The 22622-nt window shown below is 44.4% G+C and overlaps 1 protein-coding gene across 25 annotated transcripts in view; it reads left to right on the plus strand.

Moving 5' to 3' along the window:
* The window catches only part of ARMC3 (armadillo repeat containing 3), a 194200-nt gene that overhangs the window by 47849 nt on the left and 123729 nt on the right, over positions 1-22622 (plus strand). For 6 of the 25 annotated variants that reach the window (XM_033931336.1, XM_033931334.1, XM_033931340.1 and 3 more), the window contains 3 exons: positions 315-432; positions 827-849; positions 3916-4042. The exons of 11 other annotated variants lie outside the window; for them this stretch is intronic. In XM_033931336.1, coding sequence (XP_033787227.1) covers positions 315-432; positions 827-849; positions 3916-4042 — 268 coding nt within the window. Of the gene's footprint in view, positions 1-314; positions 433-826; positions 850-3915; positions 4043-11526; positions 11625-22622 lie in introns of those variants that run through there. 8 more of the 25 variants (XM_033931341.1, XM_033931345.1, XM_033931348.1 and 5 more) reach the window with 5 other exon arrangements.

The following is a 22622-nucleotide window of genomic DNA, read 5'->3' on the forward strand; positions in this document are numbered from 1 at the left end:
CTGCACTGCTAGTTGTCAAAACTGCTGAATTTCGAACCAAATTATCAGGGGAAACAGTTGATAGTAGCTGGTATTCTGCAGAGCCCAGGAGAAACACGTCTCACCAGGCATCATGCATAACATGAACCCCTTCTATCTTCTAAAATGATGCTGTTTCTTTGGAAAGTAGCTGGTTGAATATAGTAGCATGAACAAAGAGAAACTTTTGTTTACTTTAAACATTGCACACCACAGTTAACCATTTGAATCCTATACAAATGACATTTCCATCTTCTTTTGAAGGTTTGATTTGCTCTATTTCTTTTCTTTTTCAGTTTGATCCACTATTGATTGAAACCAGAAATGTAGCAACTGTGGTGTTGATGCTTAGTTCTCCTGAGGAGGAGATTTTAGCCAGAGCATGTGATGCCATATACAGATTTGCAGAAAAAGGTTTGTTTTACAGTTTTTTGTTTAAAGAGTAATAGTTTTGATATGCTGCCTTTATGTGGTACAGCCAAAGTGATTTACATTTATTTTATGCAGGCCTCATTTGGACCACTGGTTCTCAAATATGTCCTGTATAGACTTCCATATAATGGAGGTGCAAGGCATAAAAATCTGTGTCAAGCATATTCATTAGGGATATCCTAAAAACCCAATTGCCTGGTGGTTCCCCAGGACAGATTTGAGAACCACTGATCTAGACTTTGTTTGCAGTTCCCAAGTTAATGGTGCTTCAGTAGTTCATTGACACTACAGCGCTGTATGTTGAAATATATTTATTGATTAATTAGGATTTATTTATTTTTATTATTTATTTATTTATTTATTTTTTTTTTTTTAGAAATTTCGTCAAGATGGTTTCCAGTAAGTTCAACCTGGATATAGGCAGTAAACCATTACAATAGTGAAATGCAACACAGTGTGCATTAAAATGTCTTAATGGAGAGTAAAAAGGATAAAATGGAACATTAAGACTGCCAATAAGATAAATAAGAAGTTTAATTAAATATGCCCAGTTTCCTGCTTAAAATTCCTTCATTCAAATATGGTTGTATATTGTAGTTTTGCATGTCTTTTCAACCAACAGCATTTCAACTTAAAATTAATGGTGTGACTTTTATTTTATTTTTTAATTTTACTTTGTAACTACATAAGAACCACCACAATTCCGTTATATTTCAAAACAGATACAAAATAATAGATTGAGCAGGTCTTTATTGATTCATGGCAATGTCCACGTATCAAATACACTTATCGCTAGTGTGGGTAGACTCACCCTAATTGCAGTTGGATTATATAGAGGTTTATAATTAGATGCTTCATCTAAAATGTTTATGAAACTCCATCTGTTGCCAACAGTCTCACTCCTCTCCCTCAGCCTTTCCTTTCTCATTTCTCCCCTGCCCAATCCTGGTTTCCTTTACCAGTATCTCTCTTTCCCATCAAGCCACTTCCCATTAGTCTCTCCCCTCCACTAGTCCTTCCCTATCAGTATGTCTCCTGAAGTCTCTTCCTTACCACCAGTCTTACCTTCCTTCCTTGTTTCTAGCTCTCTCTCTCTACCCCCCCCTCCTTACACACACACAGCTCTTTCTCCAGTTTTCTTCCTCCTTTCTCCTCCTTTTACTTCAGGGCCTCTTATGTGTTCTCGTTCCTGTCTTCCTCCACAAGCTATTCCCGAGTACTTTACCTGTTGTTTCTACCTTCTGTGACCCCTTTCTCCCCCTCCTCAGAGATGACCCCTTCTCTCCCACCCTCCTTTCACCTCCACGTCCTCCCTTTGATTAGCCATAGAACTCTCTTAATGCACATTTTCTCTTTCACTGCAGAGAAGCAAGAACTCATGCAGCAGTGCTCAGAAATGCTTCTTAGGATGATCACCCTGTTTGCCTTTTTCTCCAGCCACATAGAATAGCAGCTAAAGAAGTTGCTGGTGGTAACACACTTTTCCAGACTTTTCTCAGTGCAGCTTGAGACTCCAAGTCTTGGTGATTAGCCATGCTTTTATCTACCTGTTCTTTTATTCTGGAACAAGCTACTAATGATGACAATCAACCTCAGTTAAACCCTTGCCTCTAATCCGACCACACTCTTGGCATGGGCTGTATGCCAAGCAGTAGGATCCACCAACAACAGACTTAGAGTAGAATGTTTTGGAGTTTTTTTTTCCTATTGATAAGCAAGATTGAGTCAGGCACATAAGTGGGTAATGTCATTCCACATTGCCAGGATAGAACAGAACTTAGTGTAAAATTATGAGCATGCCTGGTTCTTCCTGTGCACAGTGGTAGTCTCCTTTGCTCATCAGATGCATTAGCAACCTCTTAGATGTGTGTGTTTAGGGGAGGGGGAGGAGGGTTGTATGCAATTCTTCCAATTCTTCTGAAAAGGCACTGCTATTTTCAGAATAATGACCTCGCAATGACAACCCAATTGCTGTATATAATATAGGTTTATTAGTAATAGACAAAAGTCAGCTTACATGGAACAACAGTACAGCAAATTGAGCCAATGGATAACATACAGAGTAGCCGGCTTCTGTTATGGATCCATCCTGAAGCTTAAGCCATCCGGTATGCTACTTATATACTTTAGTTCAGTAGCCTAGAGTACTACCTAGTTACAGATTACATACTCCCTTTCCAGTGGATTGTCACATTTATTATCTCATAGTAACATAGTAGATGACGGCAGATAAAGACCCGAATGTTCCATCCAGTCTGCCCAACCTGATTCAATTTAAATTTTTTAATTTTTTCTTCTTAGCTATTTCTGGGCAAGAATCCAAAGCTTTACCCTGTACTGTGCTTGGGTTCCAACTGCCGAAATCTCTGTTAAGACTTACTTTAGCCCATCTACACCCTCCCAGCCATTGAAGCCCTCCCCAGCCCATCCTCCACCAAATGGCCATATACAGACACAGACCATGCAAGTCTGCCTAGTTCTGGCCTTAGTTCAATATTTAATCTTATTTTCTGATTCTAGATCCTTTGTATTCATCTCTACTGATTGTATGGTCTCCATACTTATCACTGAGTCATGTTGAAGCATGATGTCACCTACTGTCAAATCTGACTCCTCTATTTCCCCTGACAATGCATTCTTAATACTAAGTTCAATAATTTCTGAGAATAAGCCCCCTTCTCCCTGAGCGTCATTGTCGCTCTGAAAGCAATTCAGATAACTTTCGATAGGACATCTTGTCCCGCAGTACTGTTGCCTGAGTTTATCTTCTTGTTTGGGTTTGTCTTCTTAGAAAGTCCCGAAATATCCAATGCTGTTACAGTCAGCAAATATTTGCCAGCTACTAGAGCAAAGATGAACCTCTCACATAAGCATATTGTTTCTGCTGACAGGGAGAGATATGATTTTTTCATTATTCAGAAACCTGCATTCAATAGCACAATGTCTCTCTTAAAAATATCCTCTTGGGGTCTCAGGGGTCTTCACCTACATTTTCATAGAGGTCTTATTCCTGATTCTCCCTCACTTCTCAAAGCAAACACATGCACAAATTTCAGCAGTGGACAAGTACCATGATTCTTGTAGATCCTTACTGTCCTCGATGGACCTGGTTACTGGAAAACCTGGCAGTGCTTCCACCATGCTCGCTTCAGAGATTTGTAACATTAATCACTCAGCATGAGGGCTGCCTTCTTCATAGAGATTTGAGGTTTGTAGCCCAAACAGCTTGGAAATTGAGCAGTATTTAGTCTTGGCTCTCGGTTTGCCTACACCAGTCCAAAACATTCTGATAGCTCAAGAAAATCTTTCACTAGGCATACATACGCTTTCAAATGAAAGAGATTTTCCATTTGGTGCTTCTCTTATGGTCACAATTCTACTGCATATCTGACTACAGAATACTATGTAAGTGCTCAGATATAGTGGAACATCCAGTGATTGGTATGTTCTGTTGCATATGTGCAGGTATGCAACTTGTGTGTTGACATTGCAGGAATACAGATTGAGGATCTGAGGGAGAGGGTCAGGTACCTGCACCGTACAGGACCAGAATACCTCCAGAGGATCTGTGCCCAGATGCAGGAGGAAGCAGGTAAGTAGTAAGCACTCATATGCTGGCATATTGAGGACATACACATATGACTGCTGTCACCACAGCAACATCAACCTTTGTACCACCTGTTACTGCTACATTGACCTGTGAACCTATACCATGATGGCTCACATCCATTATATGCGAGTTGAAAGCACATGCACATAGCAAACACAGCATATCACTCTATGCTGCCACATCATCCATGGCCCCCTCTAATATTCCCTCAGCAAAGTTCCTTTCATTGCTCTCTGGGGCAGGGAACCTGTTGATTATTTGGTGAGGCTGCATGTCCTATGGCCTGCCTTGCTTCAGTGCATTGTTGTCTCTGAAAGTGTGTATGCCAGTATCTTGAAAAAGCTATGGTGCCTGAGCTCAATCTCATTCCATACCAGACTTTCTTTTACAAACCACACAACAAATATGAGAAGTCTACCTGCTGATCCAAGAGCTCACTTATGTCTTTGTGATAGGCTCCACAGCAGCTGATAGTTCTTACCCTACAGTCATCTGGGAACATCTCTGTCCAAGTATTTAGAGTGTCCTGGGGATATCTATCCAGTGAGTGCCTATAACACTGCAATCTTTCATGTTGGTGTCTCTGAAATGCATATATTCCTTGTCAGACTGCTTCTACTTGAACAGTTATCCTAGAACAGTGAAACAGTGATTCCATTGTGATTGCAGTTTCAAGCAGCTAACATTCTGGTTCATTTCCACAACTGACAACTGACCATCAAACTGCAGGATTCTGTGGAGAAGAGGGGTTCAGGGGCTTGCCCCATCCCTCAAACCCATGGTAGTTGAAGGATGAAGGAGGCCAAGTCTGCTGGGGCCTCTCTCTACTTCTTCCTTATTCAATCAATACACTATTTCCTATGGCATCTGGGGAGGAAATTCAGTCTGTGATCCCAGGTGTAACAGAAAATGGGGCATTAGTTGCATTGGTGCAGGAGATGGCCCAGCAGCAGGATCTTTGGACTGAAGATTGAGGATCATAGAAGAACACACTGAGAGGATAGAATGTATTCAAGGGTGAATACTGGGGGACTTGGCATCTATCCTAGAGCATGCTGGTATCATCCAGATGCCCTTCTCTCGTAATCTTTAGCCAATCTACCTCCTAATCTCTTCCCTGTGACTAATCCCCCATTAAAAAAAAAAATAATTTTAATCTTTTCAAATAAATCATTTGGAAAAATGCTAATCTCTGTTGTCATGTGTGTTTATTGCTAGTCCAGATTTCTCCACTCCCTTTTACTTGTCCACATGCACTCACAATAGAACATAATCCATATTCCAAAGGTACAATGATGGAGAGGGACCCATGGAACAAGCCAACATGTTTTGTTTTGTATCCCTGCCTTCACCAAAGTGGTTTCTAAGACCTCATATACTACCCCTTTATGGAATTTATCTTTGACAGGTTATATGATCTTATGCATAGGAAGTGACGCATCATGAGTAGGGTAAAACTAACCTATCATTCCATTTAGGGGTGATTCTGATATAGAGGCGTTCAGTCATAATCCCACAGATAGTAGCTTCATCCCATTGGCTCCTCAGCCAAGCACATATACGAAATGTCTGAACCTGCGGTTCCTTTTGTATTGAGCAGGATTACTATTGGAATGACACATCATCAGTAGGGTAAAACTAACCTATTGTTCCGTTTAGGGGGGATTCTGACTTAGAGATGTTCAGTCATAATCCCACAGATGGTAACTTCGCCCCATTGGCTCCTTAGCCAAGCACATACACCAAATGTATGAACATGCAGTTCCTCGTACTGAATAGGATTACTATCGGAACGATGCATCATCAGTAGGGTAAAAATAACTTATCATTCCATTTAGGGGGGATTCTGACTTAGAGGCGTTCAATCATAATTTGGTGACATTTGGTGTATGCACTTGGCTGAGGAGCCAATGGGGCGAAGCTACCATTTGTGGGATTATGACTGAACTCCTCTAAGTCAGAATCCCCCCTACATGAAATGATAGGTTAGTTTTACCCTACTGATGATGCATCATTCCGATAGTAATCCTACTCAGTACGAGAGGAATCACATGCATAGGAAGTGTACATTATAGCAGCTTTGAGCAAATACATGATTGATGTACACCTGAATTTTAAACATCATACATTAATGCATTCAATTACAGAATTTGGAATTATTCCACTTCAAAACTGTATCATGTATCAATTGCTCACTGTTGTTTTCAAAAATATCCCACTTTCTTAACTTATCAAACTAGGGGGGATATATATCAAAGAGCTGAACAGACTCAGATCATAAGACTAGAGAATGACACGGTGGATGTTACCAACGGCTAGCTGCGAGTAGCCGCGGGTAACCCGCCAAAATGGTGGAGGGGGGGAAAGGTGCTCACCGCAGGTAAGGGGACAAGGCCATCCACTGCCACATGGAGCGATGAATGACCTTGTCCCCGCAGTTAAGAGAGAGAACGCGCGCAGTCATCGATCACATGCGGCCCCCTTCCTATCTACCCAAATCTATCTATCTCCCTCCCTCCCCCATCTTACCTTTGCGATGCATTTTAAGGTTTGAGACTTGTTGAAAACTGCCGGAGCATACATGCAATTGTGTGCATGTTTGGGCAGAAGCTTCTCCGCTGACGCAAGAGGTGCTGAAGGGCAGTGAGGTAGCAAGAGGGAAGGGTGGATGTTGCAGGGACGGGGATGGGGCGGTGAAGGGGCAGTGATTGGGACAGATTTTTTCCCCGTGTCATTCTCTATATAAGATCTCTTATAATCTATTTCAGGTCCCCATTCTGGAAATGTAGCTTTAATCATCTATACACACCTCCATCCCTCCCTTATAGAGTAAAAAATGACAAAAAAATCTGTGATCTAATTAGCACTTGCTACTACTTTATAACCCTTATGAGTGTGACATTTGTAAAGACGTTTAGCAACATTTATGTAGTGATTACCACCTTCAATAGCACCAGGATGTTTTAAAATATCATTATATCTATTGTGACCACTCATCTGCTCGTATCCAGGTTTATGAAATGATTTTTCAACTCCAAACCTCTGATTGGGATCTTAATGTAGTCCTTGCCAGTCTGATGAAACTGCCATTTGAACCACTAGCATCTGCTCATCTTAAGTTTCTCACTTGGAAAGTGGTCTTGATCTCTTTCACTTCTGCTTGTTGAGTGAACTTCAGTATTTCATCATGATAAGGTGGTTCTCAGAACTCATCCAAAATTCCTCCCACAGTAGTCACAGAATTCCACCTGAATCAATCCATTGTGCTTCCAGTATTCTTTCCAAAGCTTCATACTCATCCTGGAGAAACTGCTCTTCACACATTGGACTGTAAGCATACCTTGGCTTACTACATTCAAAGGACTAAGCCACATGGCTTCATCTCAACTGTTTGTCTCCTTTGACCCTAACAGATTGGGCCTGCCTGTTACTAAACAATTACTAAACAATGGTTAGCGGCCTGCATCTCCTTTTGCTATGCTCAGGTTGGGCTGCAGCATGAAGGTCATGTAACAGCACACAAAGTTCAAGCATTTATAGCCTGTTATTGCATGTAAAATTTGTTACTGCATGTATAGTCAGTACTGCATGTATAGTATAGTCTGCTATTGCTTGCACAGACCTGTTATTACTGTCTCCCATCTAAGCATCATCCCTGTGTCTATCTTACTAGTTCATATGCTTAGCCCCACCTCAGTCTGTATCTCACTACTAGCTATTGTTAGTCCCACACCGTCAGTACCTCATTAGCTTTCTAATTGCGTGCAAATTCTCCCTCAGTTTTCGTCCCTCTCCCGTTTCCCTCTGTCCTTACCCGACCAAACTCTCCCCCACCTGCCTGGCAAATCCAACCCCACTCGTGGGTTTCTCCTCGTTTCCCATCATGAAACCACCTTTCTGGCTCCTCCTTCTCCTACTATGCTCACTCACCAACACTTTTCACTGCCAAAAACCCCTCCCCCCACCTCCCCGACTCTACATACTCCAACAGCACCTGCCCTGGACTTAAAATTCCCATACTAGTACGAACCAGATCTCATCCTTTCACAAAACACCGTGGAGTCAATCACTCCTCCTTAAAGCCTGTTTCTCCTGCCAACCTACCCAACCATACCTCGGACTCTCTCACCCCAGTCCCAATTCTCTACTGTAACGCCAGATCAGCCCGAAACAAGACCCAAATACTAAAAGACTTACTCGGAGATGTTGACCCTGGTTTCCTGTGCATCACAGAAACATGGATCGAAAGAGATGACTCTTTCACACAAAACGAACTCTGCCTCCTGGCTACTATGGTCTCTTCTCACCCAGAACCAACCGGAGGGGAGGAGGCCTGGCCCTGCTTTACAAATCCTTTTTCGATGTCCAGTTCCTTGAAAAGGGCAGCCATACACCACTAGAATTCTTGCTAGCCTTAGTCAACGACGAACTCCATCCCTACCCATTAGGCATCCTGCTACTTTACCGCCCACCCATCCCCTGGAACAAATCCTCCGAACTCGTCCTAGAGACCATAACAAGGGCCTTCCTTAAATTCCAAAGACTATTGATCATTGGCGATATCAACCTCCACCTAGATGATAACATCAACAAGGATGCAACCGATTTCAAAGACTTCCTCACCTCCCTCGGTTTCACTGCCCCTCCGCCCATGCCTACCCATGATAAGGGGCATACTCTAGACATCATCAGCTTCCTTGACCTGACTGAACACAAAACTTCTGCTGAAGATGCCTATTGGGAACATGTCCCCTGGTCTGATCACCTTCTTGGCTCCACCTGCTTTCCCATTTTCATGTCCCACCTGGGCACTCCTCCCCGAGCCACAAACTATATCACCTACTGCAAAAAAATTACGAGTGAACTGTTCTGGTCCCAATTTCTCAACCATCTCCCTCCTTCTCCTGACCATACCGACCCTGATTCTAATTGGCACAACTGGGTAACCCTTTCTGAATCCACTTACCGTGCTCTCGCTCCTCTCTCTACTAAACCTATCTCTCACTCCCGCAAAGCTCCCTGGTATCTTCCATATCATAGGGAATTGAAGCAGAAATATCGAGCACTGGAGCGTAAATGGAAAAAATCGAAATCCCCTTCTGACAGACAATCCTGGAGAGACAACATCAAGTTGTACAACACGGTATTGACAAAAGCAAGGAAAAATTTCTATGGTGACAAAATCACCAGATCAAAAAACCAAACTAGTACACTGTTCAACATCTGGGGGATGACTCCACCTTCCCCTTCTCTCCCCCATCCGCAAACGACCTAGCCAAATTTTTTAACGAAAAGATCATTACCATAAGAAGTTCTTTCCCCCCGACCATCTCTTACAATTCTCTACCTCCCAACGACTCCAACCCTATCCCTGCTGATAGAACCTGGACTGCCTTCGAAATAGCCTCCGAATCCCAGATCTCTAAACTTTGTCTCAAATTGAAATCCTGCAAATGTATCCTAGATCCGTTCCCATCCTACCTTTACGATAACATTCCTGCACAGGCCATCTCCTCCCTTACCAATCTTGTAAACACTGCCCTACTATCTGGCCTGTAAAAAGCTGATCTCGACCCTTCCTCACCATCGAACTACCGCCCCATAGCAAATATCCCCCTCCTAACCAAACTGCTTGAGTCCATAGTCACTACCCAGCTATCTTCTTACCTAGAGAGATTCTCCATTCTCCCCCCCTATCAACATGGCTTTAGACCCAGCTTCAGCACCGAGTCCCTCCTTGTCTCCCTAATATCAAAGGTGCAACAACTACATTCTCGAAACAAATTCGCTGTTCTGTTACAATTCGTCCTCTCTGCTGCTTTCGATGTCGTTCACCACCACATAATACTTTATCAACTTTCCGAGATAGGAATTGATTCCACCGTTCTTAATTGGTTCTCAAACTTCCTTCGCTCTCGCTCTTACACTGTCAACTCTAATGGCACCATGTCCGCTCCTTGGTCTCCTTCTTGCGGTGTCCCTCAGGGATCACCCCTATCCCCTATCCTTTTTAATATCTATATGTCCTCACTGAAGCTCTTCCAGCTTTCCCCCCTTGAAACAATCTATACATACGCCGATGATATCCTTGTCCTTCTTGAAACAGACCAGAACCTCACCAACCTCCACGATAACATAACATCCTGCATAATGAGACTCCACTCCTGGTCCCTCTCGGCACAGATGAAACTAAATGAATCAAAAACAAAATTACTCTGGCTCGGCCCAAAGTTAGAACACCTGCCCTCCCTCTTCGCACTACCCTCAGGCACTGCCTTACACCTTGAGTTCTCAAGCAAGGTCCTTGGCGTCATTATTGATTCCTCTCTCTCCCTCAACGACCACCTCAACTCCCTGACAAAATCATGCATTTTCAGCCTCCACATGCTAAGGAAAGCAAGACCCTGCTTCCGCCAAAAACATTTTGCTGTCCTTGTCCAATCCATCATCCTCTCCAAACTTGACTACTGTAATGCCATTTACCTATGCTTAACAAAAAAAAGCCTCCAAAGACTCCAGCTTATTCAGAATACAGCAGCCAAGCTGATCTTTGCAAAATGTAAATCTGACCACGTCTCCCCACTCCTGGCCAATCTTCACTGGCTCCCAGTGATTTCCAGAATCCAATTCAAATGCTGTTGCCTGGCTTTTAAGATTATTCACGGAATCCTTCCTTCCCTAATCCCACTTTCCTTCAACTCCTCGTGCCCTGACTCCACCAGGACCGCCCATAAATTAAAACTATCCTTCCCCTCCCTACATGGTATTCTCCACGCAGGTAAACTTCTATTCAAAATCACAGGTCTCTGGAATGACCTTACCATTCCGCTGCGGAACCTGAGCTCCCTCCATTTATTCCGCAAGCAACTAAAAACCTGGCTCTTCTCTAACATGCAATTTATTTTTTCCCTTACTTTTCCACTCAACTTATGTAAACCTTTTCCTACCCTTTTTCATTTTTAAGTTCTTGTACCGTGCCGAGCTCTACTTCCGTGGAGATGATGCGGTATATAAACTTAAGGTCTAGTTTAGTTTAGTCTATGGCAGCGTCAGTAGCTTTCTTATGTTCCACTCCCATTGATGATTTTTACAAAGCAGCTACTTGGTCCTCAATTCCTACATTTACATTTCACTACTGTCTGGAATCCTACTTCAGATGAGATTGTCGTTTCGGCCAAGCAGTGTTATAGAATTTATTTTCATCTTAATGGTCAACTCTCCCTCCATCCCATTTCAGTAAGCTAGGGAGTCCCACATGTGAGAATATGCTGCCTGCTTGTCTTAGGATAAAGCACGGTTACTTACTGTTATCCGGGGACAACAGGCAGATATTCTCACATCCCTCCCATCTTCCCTGGTTGACTTCTTAGCTTTCTTACGGAACTAAGGAACCACAAGCCGACAAGCGGGAAGGCAGTCGCGCATGCGCAGTGCAGGCAGTCTCAAAGCTTTGCAAGGGCTTAATATGCCAGTACACTTTGACACTGTCCATACCGGGCTCTGTGGATGATGTCACCCACATGTGAGAATATCTGCTTGTTGTCTCCGGAAAACACCTGTTGCTGTAAGTAACTGTGTTTTTCATTCTTATGCTCACCGTTTATAAAATGTATCCTGTACACCCACTCTCTCTCCTGAACACGCTCCCTTTTAGGCTCTATACATTTATATGACGTTGTACAATGTACATGCTTGTTTTGATGTTATAGAATGCAGCTGAGTGCGTTCCCGGCTTTTAGGTAACCTGGTGTTGATATTTTTAATGCCGACACTAACAGGCAGTTTAGCAGAATACAGAACTACAGATTAGCACCAATTCTATAATGGCACTTAGGTGCAACTAATCCATTCTAAAATGGATTAGTCAACTAGAAAAAACAGGAGACTAAAGTTTTCAAAAGGAGGGATAGAAACAGTATATTCATATATACCAATTGAATCAAAATAAATAGAAACTCACTCCTTATTGTGTATGTGAAATTCTATGTGAAGAAATTTTTAGTTAATTTTATGTCCATATGCTCAGAGATATGAAGCTCTAATGGGGAATAGAAAATCCCCTCGTGGAGCTTACCATCCAGTCATAGCATGTGATGATTTTTAAATGTTTTTTTTTTTAAGTTTAAATATTTTATTTTTTTTCTGTGCTTTTAATGTGTTTCTCTTTTTTGTTGCCTGATACACAGCCTTATCAACGGCACAATAACATGCCAACAGCAAGTCTTAACTCAAAAACATCACTTATCTTTAACCTTAACCCTAGAGATTTGCGCATGACGACTGAACCAAGATTATTTCTGGACAATTCTACTTTTTTAGACAAATGGAATGCAATACTCAACAAATGTTTGGTGGATCTGATGCTTCTTATAATTGTAACATAACATAGTAACATAGTAGATGACGGCAGATAAAGACCCGAATGGTCCATCCAGTCTGCCCAACCTGATTCAATTTAAATTTTTTTTTTTTTTTTTCTTCTTAGCTATTTCTGGGCAAGAATCCAAAGCTTTATTGAAACCACAAAAACTGAATTGCAATCATATCACACTGAGTACCAGCAACAATGCACCACCTTAGAAAGCAATTTAAAGGCAGAAGACTTTAGCGTACAATTACAGAATTTTAATACCAAAATAGAAGGCTTTAAGACAGATTTAAGTAAAATGAAGATCAAAAAATTGTGTAGAGACGAATCTGATTACGCTAAAGGGTTTGTGTACGTATGGATAAAAATAGGACCAACTGTTAAATGAAACGACAGATATATGCACAGACATCCAGCAATACATCTGATGAAGATAAAAAACAAACCAAAACTACCACCAAGGTTCAGAATATCCATTTTCAGGGAGGCACAAAGGTAACCAACAAGAAACCTACCAGAACAAAACCATTGAAGACACAACCCTGACATCTAATGTGTTCAGTTTATCTCATAGAGCATGGGTGCCCAACACGTCGATCGCGATCGACCAGTAGCTCAGGAAGGCAACGCGAGTCGATCGCGGAGCCCATCCCGGGCTCCGTGATAGACTCGTGTTACCGTCCGGGCCGATCAGCCTTCCTCTCCAGTGTTCTCTCTAGGGCCTTTTAGCTGGGCAGTCCGCCCAGCTGTCATCTGCTGCTGCCGCCGCTGCTGAACATTAAAAAAAAACCGGCTTGGAGATTTCAGCCCGTAGTAAACTTATGCTCCGTGGCTCTAACGTGTGCGTGCCGGCTTCCCTTCTCTTCCCTCCGAAACCGGAAGTTATGTCCTGGGGGGGGGGGGGGGGAGAAGGGAAGCCGGCACGCACATGTTGAGAGTCCTGAAGCAAGCGTTCGCTATGGGCTAAGGCGGGAGACAGGTTAGTGAAGCATTTGCTCTTCTTGCTGCCGGGTCCTGCCTACTTTCTGTTTCCGCGAAGGCAGGAGCTGGCAGCATTTCCCCCAGTAGGTCGATTGCGATCTTGGGCTGATCAGCCTTCCTCTCCCTGACGGCAGAATTGACGTCGGGGAGAGGAATGCTGGTCGGCCAAAGCAGGGAGAGCTTGGGGCAGCGTCAGCTTTGGGGCCTGTTATTGGTGGCGGTTTGGGTCCTGGTCCCAGATGGCAGTGGCAGTGGCTTGGGGGAGGGCAGGGAAAAAGAAAGAAAAAGGGCAGGCAGGGAGACAGAAGGAAAGAAGAGAAACAGAAAAAAAAGAAAGGGAGGCAGAGAGAAAGAAAGGGCAGGGAGAGAGGAAGGAAAAGTTGGGGGAGGGAATGAGGTCTGGAGAAGAGGAAGCATACAGGCTAAAAGAAGGGAAGAAAGATTGGATGCACAGTCAGAAGAAGAAAGTGCAACCAGAGACTCATGAAATCACCAGACAAGGTAGGAAAAATGATTTTATTTTAAATTTAGTGATCAAAATGTGTCTGAATTTATATCTGCTGTCTATATTTTACACTAAGGTCCCCTTTTACTAAACCGCAATAGAGTTTTTAAGTGCAGGGAGCCTATGAGCGTCGAGAGCAGCGCTGGGCATTCAGCGCAGCTCCCTGCGCTCTAAAAACTGCTATCGTGGTTTAGTAAAAAGGGAGGGGGGTATATTTGTCTATTTTTGTATGGTTGTTACTGAGGTGATAGTGCATAGAGTCATCTGCTTTGACCTCTTTGAAAAACCCTGGAATAGGAATGATAATTAACATTTTCTATGCGTACAGTGTGCGTTGTGTTTTTTTAAAATTTTATTGTTGGTAGGTCATTTTGACTTGGTCATTTTAAAAGTAGCTCGCAAGCCCAAAAAGTGTGGGCACCCCTGTCATAGAGCATTGAACTCTACTGAATTGTCGGTACTGAATAAAGGATTATCATTTGTACCTACTAATGCTTATAGACCTTTAGACACCAGGATTGCTCAATTTAAATTCATAAGGAAATGTAAATGAAAACATTTTCTCCACAATAGTGAAGATACATCAGGAGGATCGTCATCATGGACACATCATTGAGAGTTAAGATAGTGTGGTGCCTTCCTGGGCCAATAGATCCACACATACAGACTTTTGAAAACCTGGTGCACAAGGATTTATTGCAACTAGAACAGAGAAATCTACAGACATGTTCCAACCTATCTAAAGCTCAGAAGGAAGCATTCACTATACTGACTAAGGATGAAAGCATAATCTGCCCAGCTGACAAGGGTGGGGTAGTTAGTGGTCATTATGGATTCTGAAAAATATAAGAACATAAGAACATAAGAAAAGCCCTCACCGGATCAGACCGAGGTCCATCTAGTCCGGCGATCCGCACACCCGGCGGCCCATTTAGGTACTCCTGATTGGAGACCCAGATATACCATAGCCCTCAATACGATTTGCAAGAAGGTGTGCATATGTAGAGGAAGCCATACGCCAACTTTCAGACTCCACATACTATGAACTACTAGAAGATGTTCCAACAGAGCACATCAGATATATCATTTCACATTTAATAGTGCAGGCCTTGGAAGCAGGCATTATTAATGAAAAAGAATTTAAATTTTTAAATTGCAAACATCCAAGAATCCCTGTGATCTACTTTGTTCCAAAGATTCTCAAATCTTTGTTCAATCCCCCAGGCAGACCCATTGTGTTGGGGATAGGCTCTGTATTAGAACCATTATCTCCCTACTAGATTCATATCTTAAACATCAAGTTCCACAGCGAGCATGATTCATTTTTTGACAGATATTCAGGATGTTTCATCTCATGCAATTTTAATAACTATGGATATCTCAGCATTATACACTAATATGCCCCAACAAGAGGCCATTGACATCATCAGGGAACAATTGCACCATTTGGATTTATCCAGGGCAAGAACAGATTTTTTGGTCCAGTTGGCATCCATAGCTCTCATTATCCCAGGACAAGCAGGCAGCATATTCTTGACTGATGGGTGACGGCACCGACGGAGCCCCGGTACGGACAATTTTAGAGTGATTGCACTCTAAGAACTTGGAAAGTTCTAGTAGGCCGCACCACGCACGCGCGAGTGCCTTCCCGCCCGACAGAGGCGCGCGGTCCCCAGTTTCTTAGTTTCCGCGGAGCTAAGAAGACGCACTTTCAACGGCTGTTGAAAACTGTTTTCTCATTCGCCTTCCCGCTCGCGTAAACCTTTTCGGAAATTGTATTTCCCTTTTTTCTTATTTTATTATAAAAAAAAAAATAATAATAATAATTTTCTTTTTTTCTTCTTTTTTCGGGTTTGCCCCAGCGGGGCCTGCTGCCACCATCGAGGCCTCGGCCTTCGATTTGGCAGAAGCCATTTTGACGTTCATGCCCCCCCAACCCGTGTTTAAGAAGTGCCAGCGGTGCGCGAGGCCCATTTCTCTCACCGACCCGCACAACTGGTGCTTACAGTGCCTGGGTCCAGACCATCGTGCGTCCACTTGCACCCGCTGTGCCATTCTAAAAAAGAGAACATTAAAAAACCGACAGATCCAGCAGCGGTTATTGTTTGGTACCGATATGTCGGATTCGGCGGCACTGGCCCCGACATCGGCCCCCACGCAGTTGGCACCTACCTCGTCGACACCGCGCCGGCGTCGCATCCTCCAGGTAAGCTGGCTAAGAAGCCTTCCCCGTTGGAGCGTCCTCCAGTCTCAGTAGCAGCGAGCCCAGTCCTGCCGACCTCGAGGCGCCCACGGAAGCGCTCCGCACCGATTGAGGTGAGCCCCTCGACTTCGGGTTCCTCTTCGGAGTGTAGAGCGGCACCGAAGGTACTGCAGAAGAAAAAAGCGGTACCGGTGCCTTCGCTGGACGAGCGAATTGCCGCTGTCCTGCAGGTGCAGCTCAAGGAGCAATTACAGCAGCTCCTTCCTGCTCTTTTGAAACCGAGCCTTCCAGTCCCGGTCCGGTCTGAACCACCGGTACCGGCAGTGGAGCAACCTCTTTTATCTGCATCCACTCTGTCGGTACCGGTACATTCAGCTTTGTCGGTATTCATGCCGATCTTAGCGCCGGAACCGAGGTCCTTCCACCAGGCTGTACAATCTTCGGCACCGGCACAACCCATAACATCTCCCGGTACCGTTTCCCAGAGGTCGGGTAAGTCGACACACAAAACTCGACACCTGGAACCCTCCACACCGGAGTCCCGAGACCGCAGCTTTCAAGTACGGGATCCTGATCTGTGGGGTGATTCCGAAGAGCCTCTTCTCTCTGAGGGGGAGTGTTCATCGGCGGACGAGGATCCTTCTGTTTTAGATCCGTCCTCTAAGCCTGATGCAACCTCTTTCACCTCTTTTCTCAAAGAGATGTGTGACTCTCTCTCTATTCCCTTGGAGGCTGAATCCAAAAAATCCAAGGCATTTCTCGATGCACTGGATTTTGAACAGCCTCCAAGGGAATTTCTAAAATTGCCTCTCCATGATATATTAAGAGAGACTTTTTACAAAAATCTGGAGACACCTTTGACCATCCCAGGAGCCTCTCGCAAACTGGACTCCTTATATAAGGTCATACCCATTCCGGGCTTTGACAAACCACAACTCCCTCATGAGTCTCTCTTGGTGGAATCCACTTTAAAAAAATTCCACGGGAGCTAGTGTGTACGCCTCGGTCCCTCCTGGCAGAGAAGGTAAGGCCATGGATAAGTTTGGCAAGAGGTTATATCAGAATGCGATGCTAGCTAATAGATCAGGGAATTATGCTTTCCATTTTTCATTCTATCTTAAGCATCTCATTCAGAATTTGTCAGCTTTTGAAAAGTACCTCCCTGACCTCAAAAGATCTGCCTTTCGCCAAACTTCTTCATCACTCTTACAACTTCGTAAGTTCATGGTCAGGTCGATCTATGACACCTTTGAGCTGACCTCTCGAGCCACGGCTATGTCGGTAGCCATGCGTCGACTGGCATAGCCCAGAGTGTCAGAACTTGAGGTCAATCATCAAGATCGACTGGCTAATGCACCTTGCCTAGGTGATGAGCTGTTTGGAGAATCCATGGACTCCACTACCCAAAAGCTCTCAGCTCATGAGACTAGGTGGGATACTCTCCTCAAAACAAAAAAGAAGACCCCACCTACCAGGCCTTTTCGGCAGCAATCGGCCTACCAATGCCGATTTGTGGCTCATCCCTTACCACCGGCCCCCCAACAGCCCCGGCGTCAGCGGCAACAGCAGAGGCAAACCCTAGACCAGCACAACAGCAACAACAGGTGAAGCCTCCTCTTCCACAAAAGTCCTCACAACCCTTTTGACTTGGTTCTCCAGGACATAGCCAGTATTCTACCATCTGCTCATCTTCCGCAACCCATAGGAGGACGCCTTGCTCATTACATAAGCTGTTGGGAAAATATCACCTTGGATCAGTGGGTCCTCAACATTATCCGCCACGGCTACTCTCTCAACTTTCAGACTCTGCCTACCCAAAGTCTGACAAAAGAGTCTGCTTTGAACACTCATCAAGTCTTCCCTCCTTCTTCAAGAGGTTCAATCCCTCCTCCTTCTGAACGCCATAGAGGAAGTTCCTCTAGATCAAAAGGGACTCTCGTTATTTCCTAGTCCCCCAAAAAACAGGAGATCTCAGACCCATACTAGATCTTCGCGATCTCAACAAATGCTTGGTCAAAGAGAAATTTAGAATGCTTTCTCTGGCCACTCTTTACCCTCTTCTCAATCAGGGCGACTGGCTATGCTCCCTCGATCTCAAAGAGGCATATACTCACATAACGGTCAATCTGGCCTCCAGACAGTACCTCCGTTTCATGATTCATCATTGTCATTACCAATACAAGGTGCTGCCCTTTGGTCTTGCCTCCTCTCCAAGAGTGTTCACCAAATGTCAGCTTGTGGTAGCTGCTTTTCTAAGCTCTCACCACCTTCAGGTCTGTCCTTACCTTGACGACTGGTTAACCAAGACCAATTCATCTCAATCAGTACTTTTGGCCACCAACCAAACCATCCTGTTTCTCCAACTTCTGGGGTTCGAGATCAATCTACCCAAATCTCATCTCATCCCCACTCAGAGACTTCAATTCATAGGAGCAGTGCTGGACACAGTCCTAATGAGAGCGTTCCTGCCGTCCCACCGTCTTCAAACTCTTCAGTCTCTATGTCAGCAGGTGCTTCCACAATGTTCCATCTCTGCCAAGCAAATGATGATACTCTTGGGTCACATGGCCTCCACAGTTCATGTCACACCCTTCGCACGTCTTCACCTGCGCACTCCTCAATGGACCCTTGCTGCCCAGTGGTCCCAAGCAACGGATCCCTGCTCTCGACACATATCTGTGACATCGTCTCTTCGTCAGTCTCTACAATGGTGGTTGATATCCTCAAATCTCTCCAGAGGTCTTCTGTTCCATCTACCTCCTTATCACCTTATCATCACCACCGACGCCTCGCCTTACGCCTGGGGAGCTCATTTGAACGAATTCCAGACTCAAGGTCTTTGGACAGCCCAGGAAATGAAACATCACATCAATTTCCTGGAACTCAGAGCGATGTTTTATGCCCTCAAGGCCTTCCAACATCTTCTCTTCCCTCAAGTCCTCCTGCTGTGCACAGACAATCAAGTTGCAATGTACTACATCAACAAGCAGGGTGGGACATGCTCTCGCCTCTTGTGTCAGGAAACCCAGAAGATTTGGGCTTGGGCCACAGATCACCAACTATTCCTAAAAGCGATCTACATTCAGGGAGAACAGAATTCCTTGGCGGACAAACTCAGCAGAATTCTCCAGCCTCACGAGTGGACTCTCGATCCTTTGACTCTACAGTCCATCTTTGCTCAGTGGGGCACTCCTCAGATAGACCTATTTGCAGCTCCTCACAATCACCAGCTGCCCCTCTTCTGCTCCAGACTCTACTCTCCTCACCGTCTGGCAGCGGATGCATTTCTCCTGGATTGGTCCAATCTGTTCCTGTATGCTTTCCCTCCGCTACCTCTCATGTTGCGAACCTTGTTCAAGCTCCAGAGGGAACAGGCCACCATGATTCTTATCGCTCCGCGATGGCCCAGGCAACATTGGTTCTCCCTTCTAATTCAACTCAGTTCCAGGGAGCCTATTCTTCTTCCATTGTTTCCTTCTCTGCTTACACAGCATCAGGAGACCCTTCTGCATCCCAACCTCCAGTCTCTGCACCTGACAGCTTGGTATCTCTCGAGCTGACTTCGAATGATACTCTGTTGTCTCAGCCCGTTCGTTCTATTCTGGATGCCTCCAGGAAACCTGCAACTCTGCAATGTTACCATCAGAAGTGGACTAGATTTTCTTCCTGGTGTCTTCTTCATCATCATAATCCTACGTCCCTTGCAGTGGAGACTTTGTTGGATTACCTTCTTTCTTTGTCTGACTCTGGCCTCGACTCTACTTCCATCAGAGTCCACCTCAGTGCTATTGCTACTTTTCATGAGCCAGTTCATGGGAAACTCCTTTCAGCTCATCCCTTGGTTTCCAGATTCATGCGGTGTCTTTTCAATGTGAAACCACCTCTTAAAGTACCCCCTGTAGTCTGGGATCTCAATGTGGTTCTCTCCGCCTTAATGAAGCCGCCGTTTGAACCTTTGGCTACGACTCCTTTCAAGTTTCTCACTTGGAAAGTGGTCTACCTTATTGCTCTAACCTCTGCCAGGAGGGTCAGTGAGCTACATGCACTAGTGGCGGATCCACCTTTTACAGTCTTTCATCATGACAAGGTGGTTCTGCGTACACATCCATAGTTTCTCCCTAAGGTTCTCTCGGAATTCCATCTCAACCAATCCATTGTTCTGCCTGTCTTCTTTCCGAAACCTCACTCTCATTCTGGAGAACAGGCTCTGCATACTTTGGACTGTAAGCGGGCTCTAGCTTACTATTTAGAGCGTACTAAGCCCCACAGATCAACTCCCCAACTCTTTCTGTCCTTTGATCCGAATAAATTGGGACGTCCTGTTTCTAAACATACGTTGTCTAATTGGCTTGCAGCGTGCATTTCATTCTGTTATGCTCAGACCGGACTGACACTGGAAGGTTCTGTCACGGCCCATAGAGTTCGAGCTATGGCAGCATCTGTAGCTTTCCTCCGTTCCACTCCTATTGAGGAAATCTGCAAGGCTGCTACTTGGTCCTCAGTTCATACTTTTACATCTCACTATTGTCTGGATGCATTCTCCAGACGAGATGGACACTTCGGCCAATCTGTTTTGCAAAATTTGTTTTCCTAATGGCCAACCTTCCCTCCATCCCTCTTTTTGTTAGCTTGGAGGTCACCCATCAGTCAAGAATATGCTGCCTGCTTGTCCTGGGATAAAGCACAGTTACTTACCGTAACAGGTGTTATCCAGGGACAGCAGGCAGATATTTTTGCGTCCCACCCACCTACCCGGGTTGGTTTCTTAGCTGGCTTATCCTAACTTGGGACCGCGCGCCTCTGTCGGGCGGGAAGGCACTTGCGCGTGCGCAGTGCGGCCTACTAGAACTTTCCAAGTTCTTAGAGTGCAATCACTCTAAAATTGTCCGTACCGGGCTCCGTCGGTGCCGTCACCCATCAGTCAAGAATATCTGCCTGCTGTCCCTGGATAACACCTGTTACGGTAAGTAACTGTGCTTTTTCACAAAAAGATCAAAGGCACGGTGATGGGAGCAAAAATGGTCCCCTCCATTCCCTGCCTTTATGTTTCTAAATTTGAACAAACTTTTTTGTACTCTTCAGTATTTTTGAAACATTTCCTCTTTTGGAAAAGGTATAGCGATAATATTTTTGCTGTATGAGTTAGCACATGTGGAGAATTAGATCAATTTTTTGAATGGCTCAATCAGTGCGATGTTAATTTGCAATTCACCATGACTACAAGTCATCAACAATTGCCATTCTTGGACATTTTGATTTCTCTCATATATGGTACATTCACCACAAGCATCTATAGGAAAGGTACTGATAGAAATAACAGTATGGCAGCTGTCACCCTCAACATTTAAGAAACAACATTCCAACAGGCCAATTTTTGAGACTTAGGCGACTCTGTATTTCCACCAAAGATTTTACTATTAAAGCAGAAGATATGAAGTCAAGGGTACCCCAAGTCAGTCATTAATAAAACTTACAAAAGAGCATTACGTGGAAATCGAGCTCTATTACTGCATCCTCAGCGCCAGGAAGAAACATCATCCTTAGTTTGCGTTCTCCCTTATTCCACTAATGCGTTTCAAATTAAACGCATCATCAAAACACGGTGGAATGTTTTACAATTCCACCCGGAATTTCAAGCATTACCTAAATTTGCATTTGCTAAAGGCTCTAATCTTAAACAAAAATTGGTAAAATCTAAATTTATCAGTAAGACGCAAGTACATGAGAAACAAGGGTAACACATGGCATTCAGCCAATGTAAAATATGTAAGTACAGTGTGTTCTTACTCAAATTGGAACTCTCAAGATGGATGAACAAAAAGTCCACCTGTATGTCTACTGACTATAACTCTTCAGGAGTAGTGTACATTATCAGATGTCCGTGTGCCCTTTACTATGTGGGGTGCACCATCAGAGGTATCAAGACCCGTAAAGGGGAACACAGTAGGATTCATTCAGCTGTACAAGAAGCACCACTGGTGTCCTACTGGCTAGAGAAATCACATATAATAGAAGATTTGTGCTATTCAATATTACATAAGCACATAAGCAGTGCCTCCGCTGTGTCAGACCAGAGGTCCATCATGCCCAGCAGTCCGCACACGCGGAGGCCCATCAGGTCCAGGACCTGTGTAGTAGTCCTCTATCCGTACTCTTCTATCCCCTTTTCATCAGAAAATTGCCCAATCCCTTCTTGAACCCCAATACTGTACTAGAAACGCCTTCACCGTATCAGACTTTAGGTCCATCTATTCCGGTGACCCGCACACGCGGAGGCCAAGGCAGGTGCTCCCAGATGGAGACCCTGATTACCCATATCCCTCAATGTGATTTGCAAGGAGGTGTGCATCCAACTTACGCTTGAAACCCAGAATGGTAGTCTCCGTCATCACCTCCTCTGGGAAGGCATTCCAAGCGTCCACCACTCGCTGTGTGAAACAGAACTTCCTGACATTTGTCCTGAGCCTGCTGCCCCTCAGCCTCAGTCCATGACCTCTTGTCTGTG

The sequence above is a fragment of the Geotrypetes seraphini genome, chromosome 2, assembly GCF_902459505.1.
Source record: "Geotrypetes seraphini chromosome 2, aGeoSer1.1, whole genome shotgun sequence".
NCBI classification, from domain to species: Eukaryota; Metazoa; Chordata; class Amphibia; order Gymnophiona; family Dermophiidae; genus Geotrypetes; species Geotrypetes seraphini.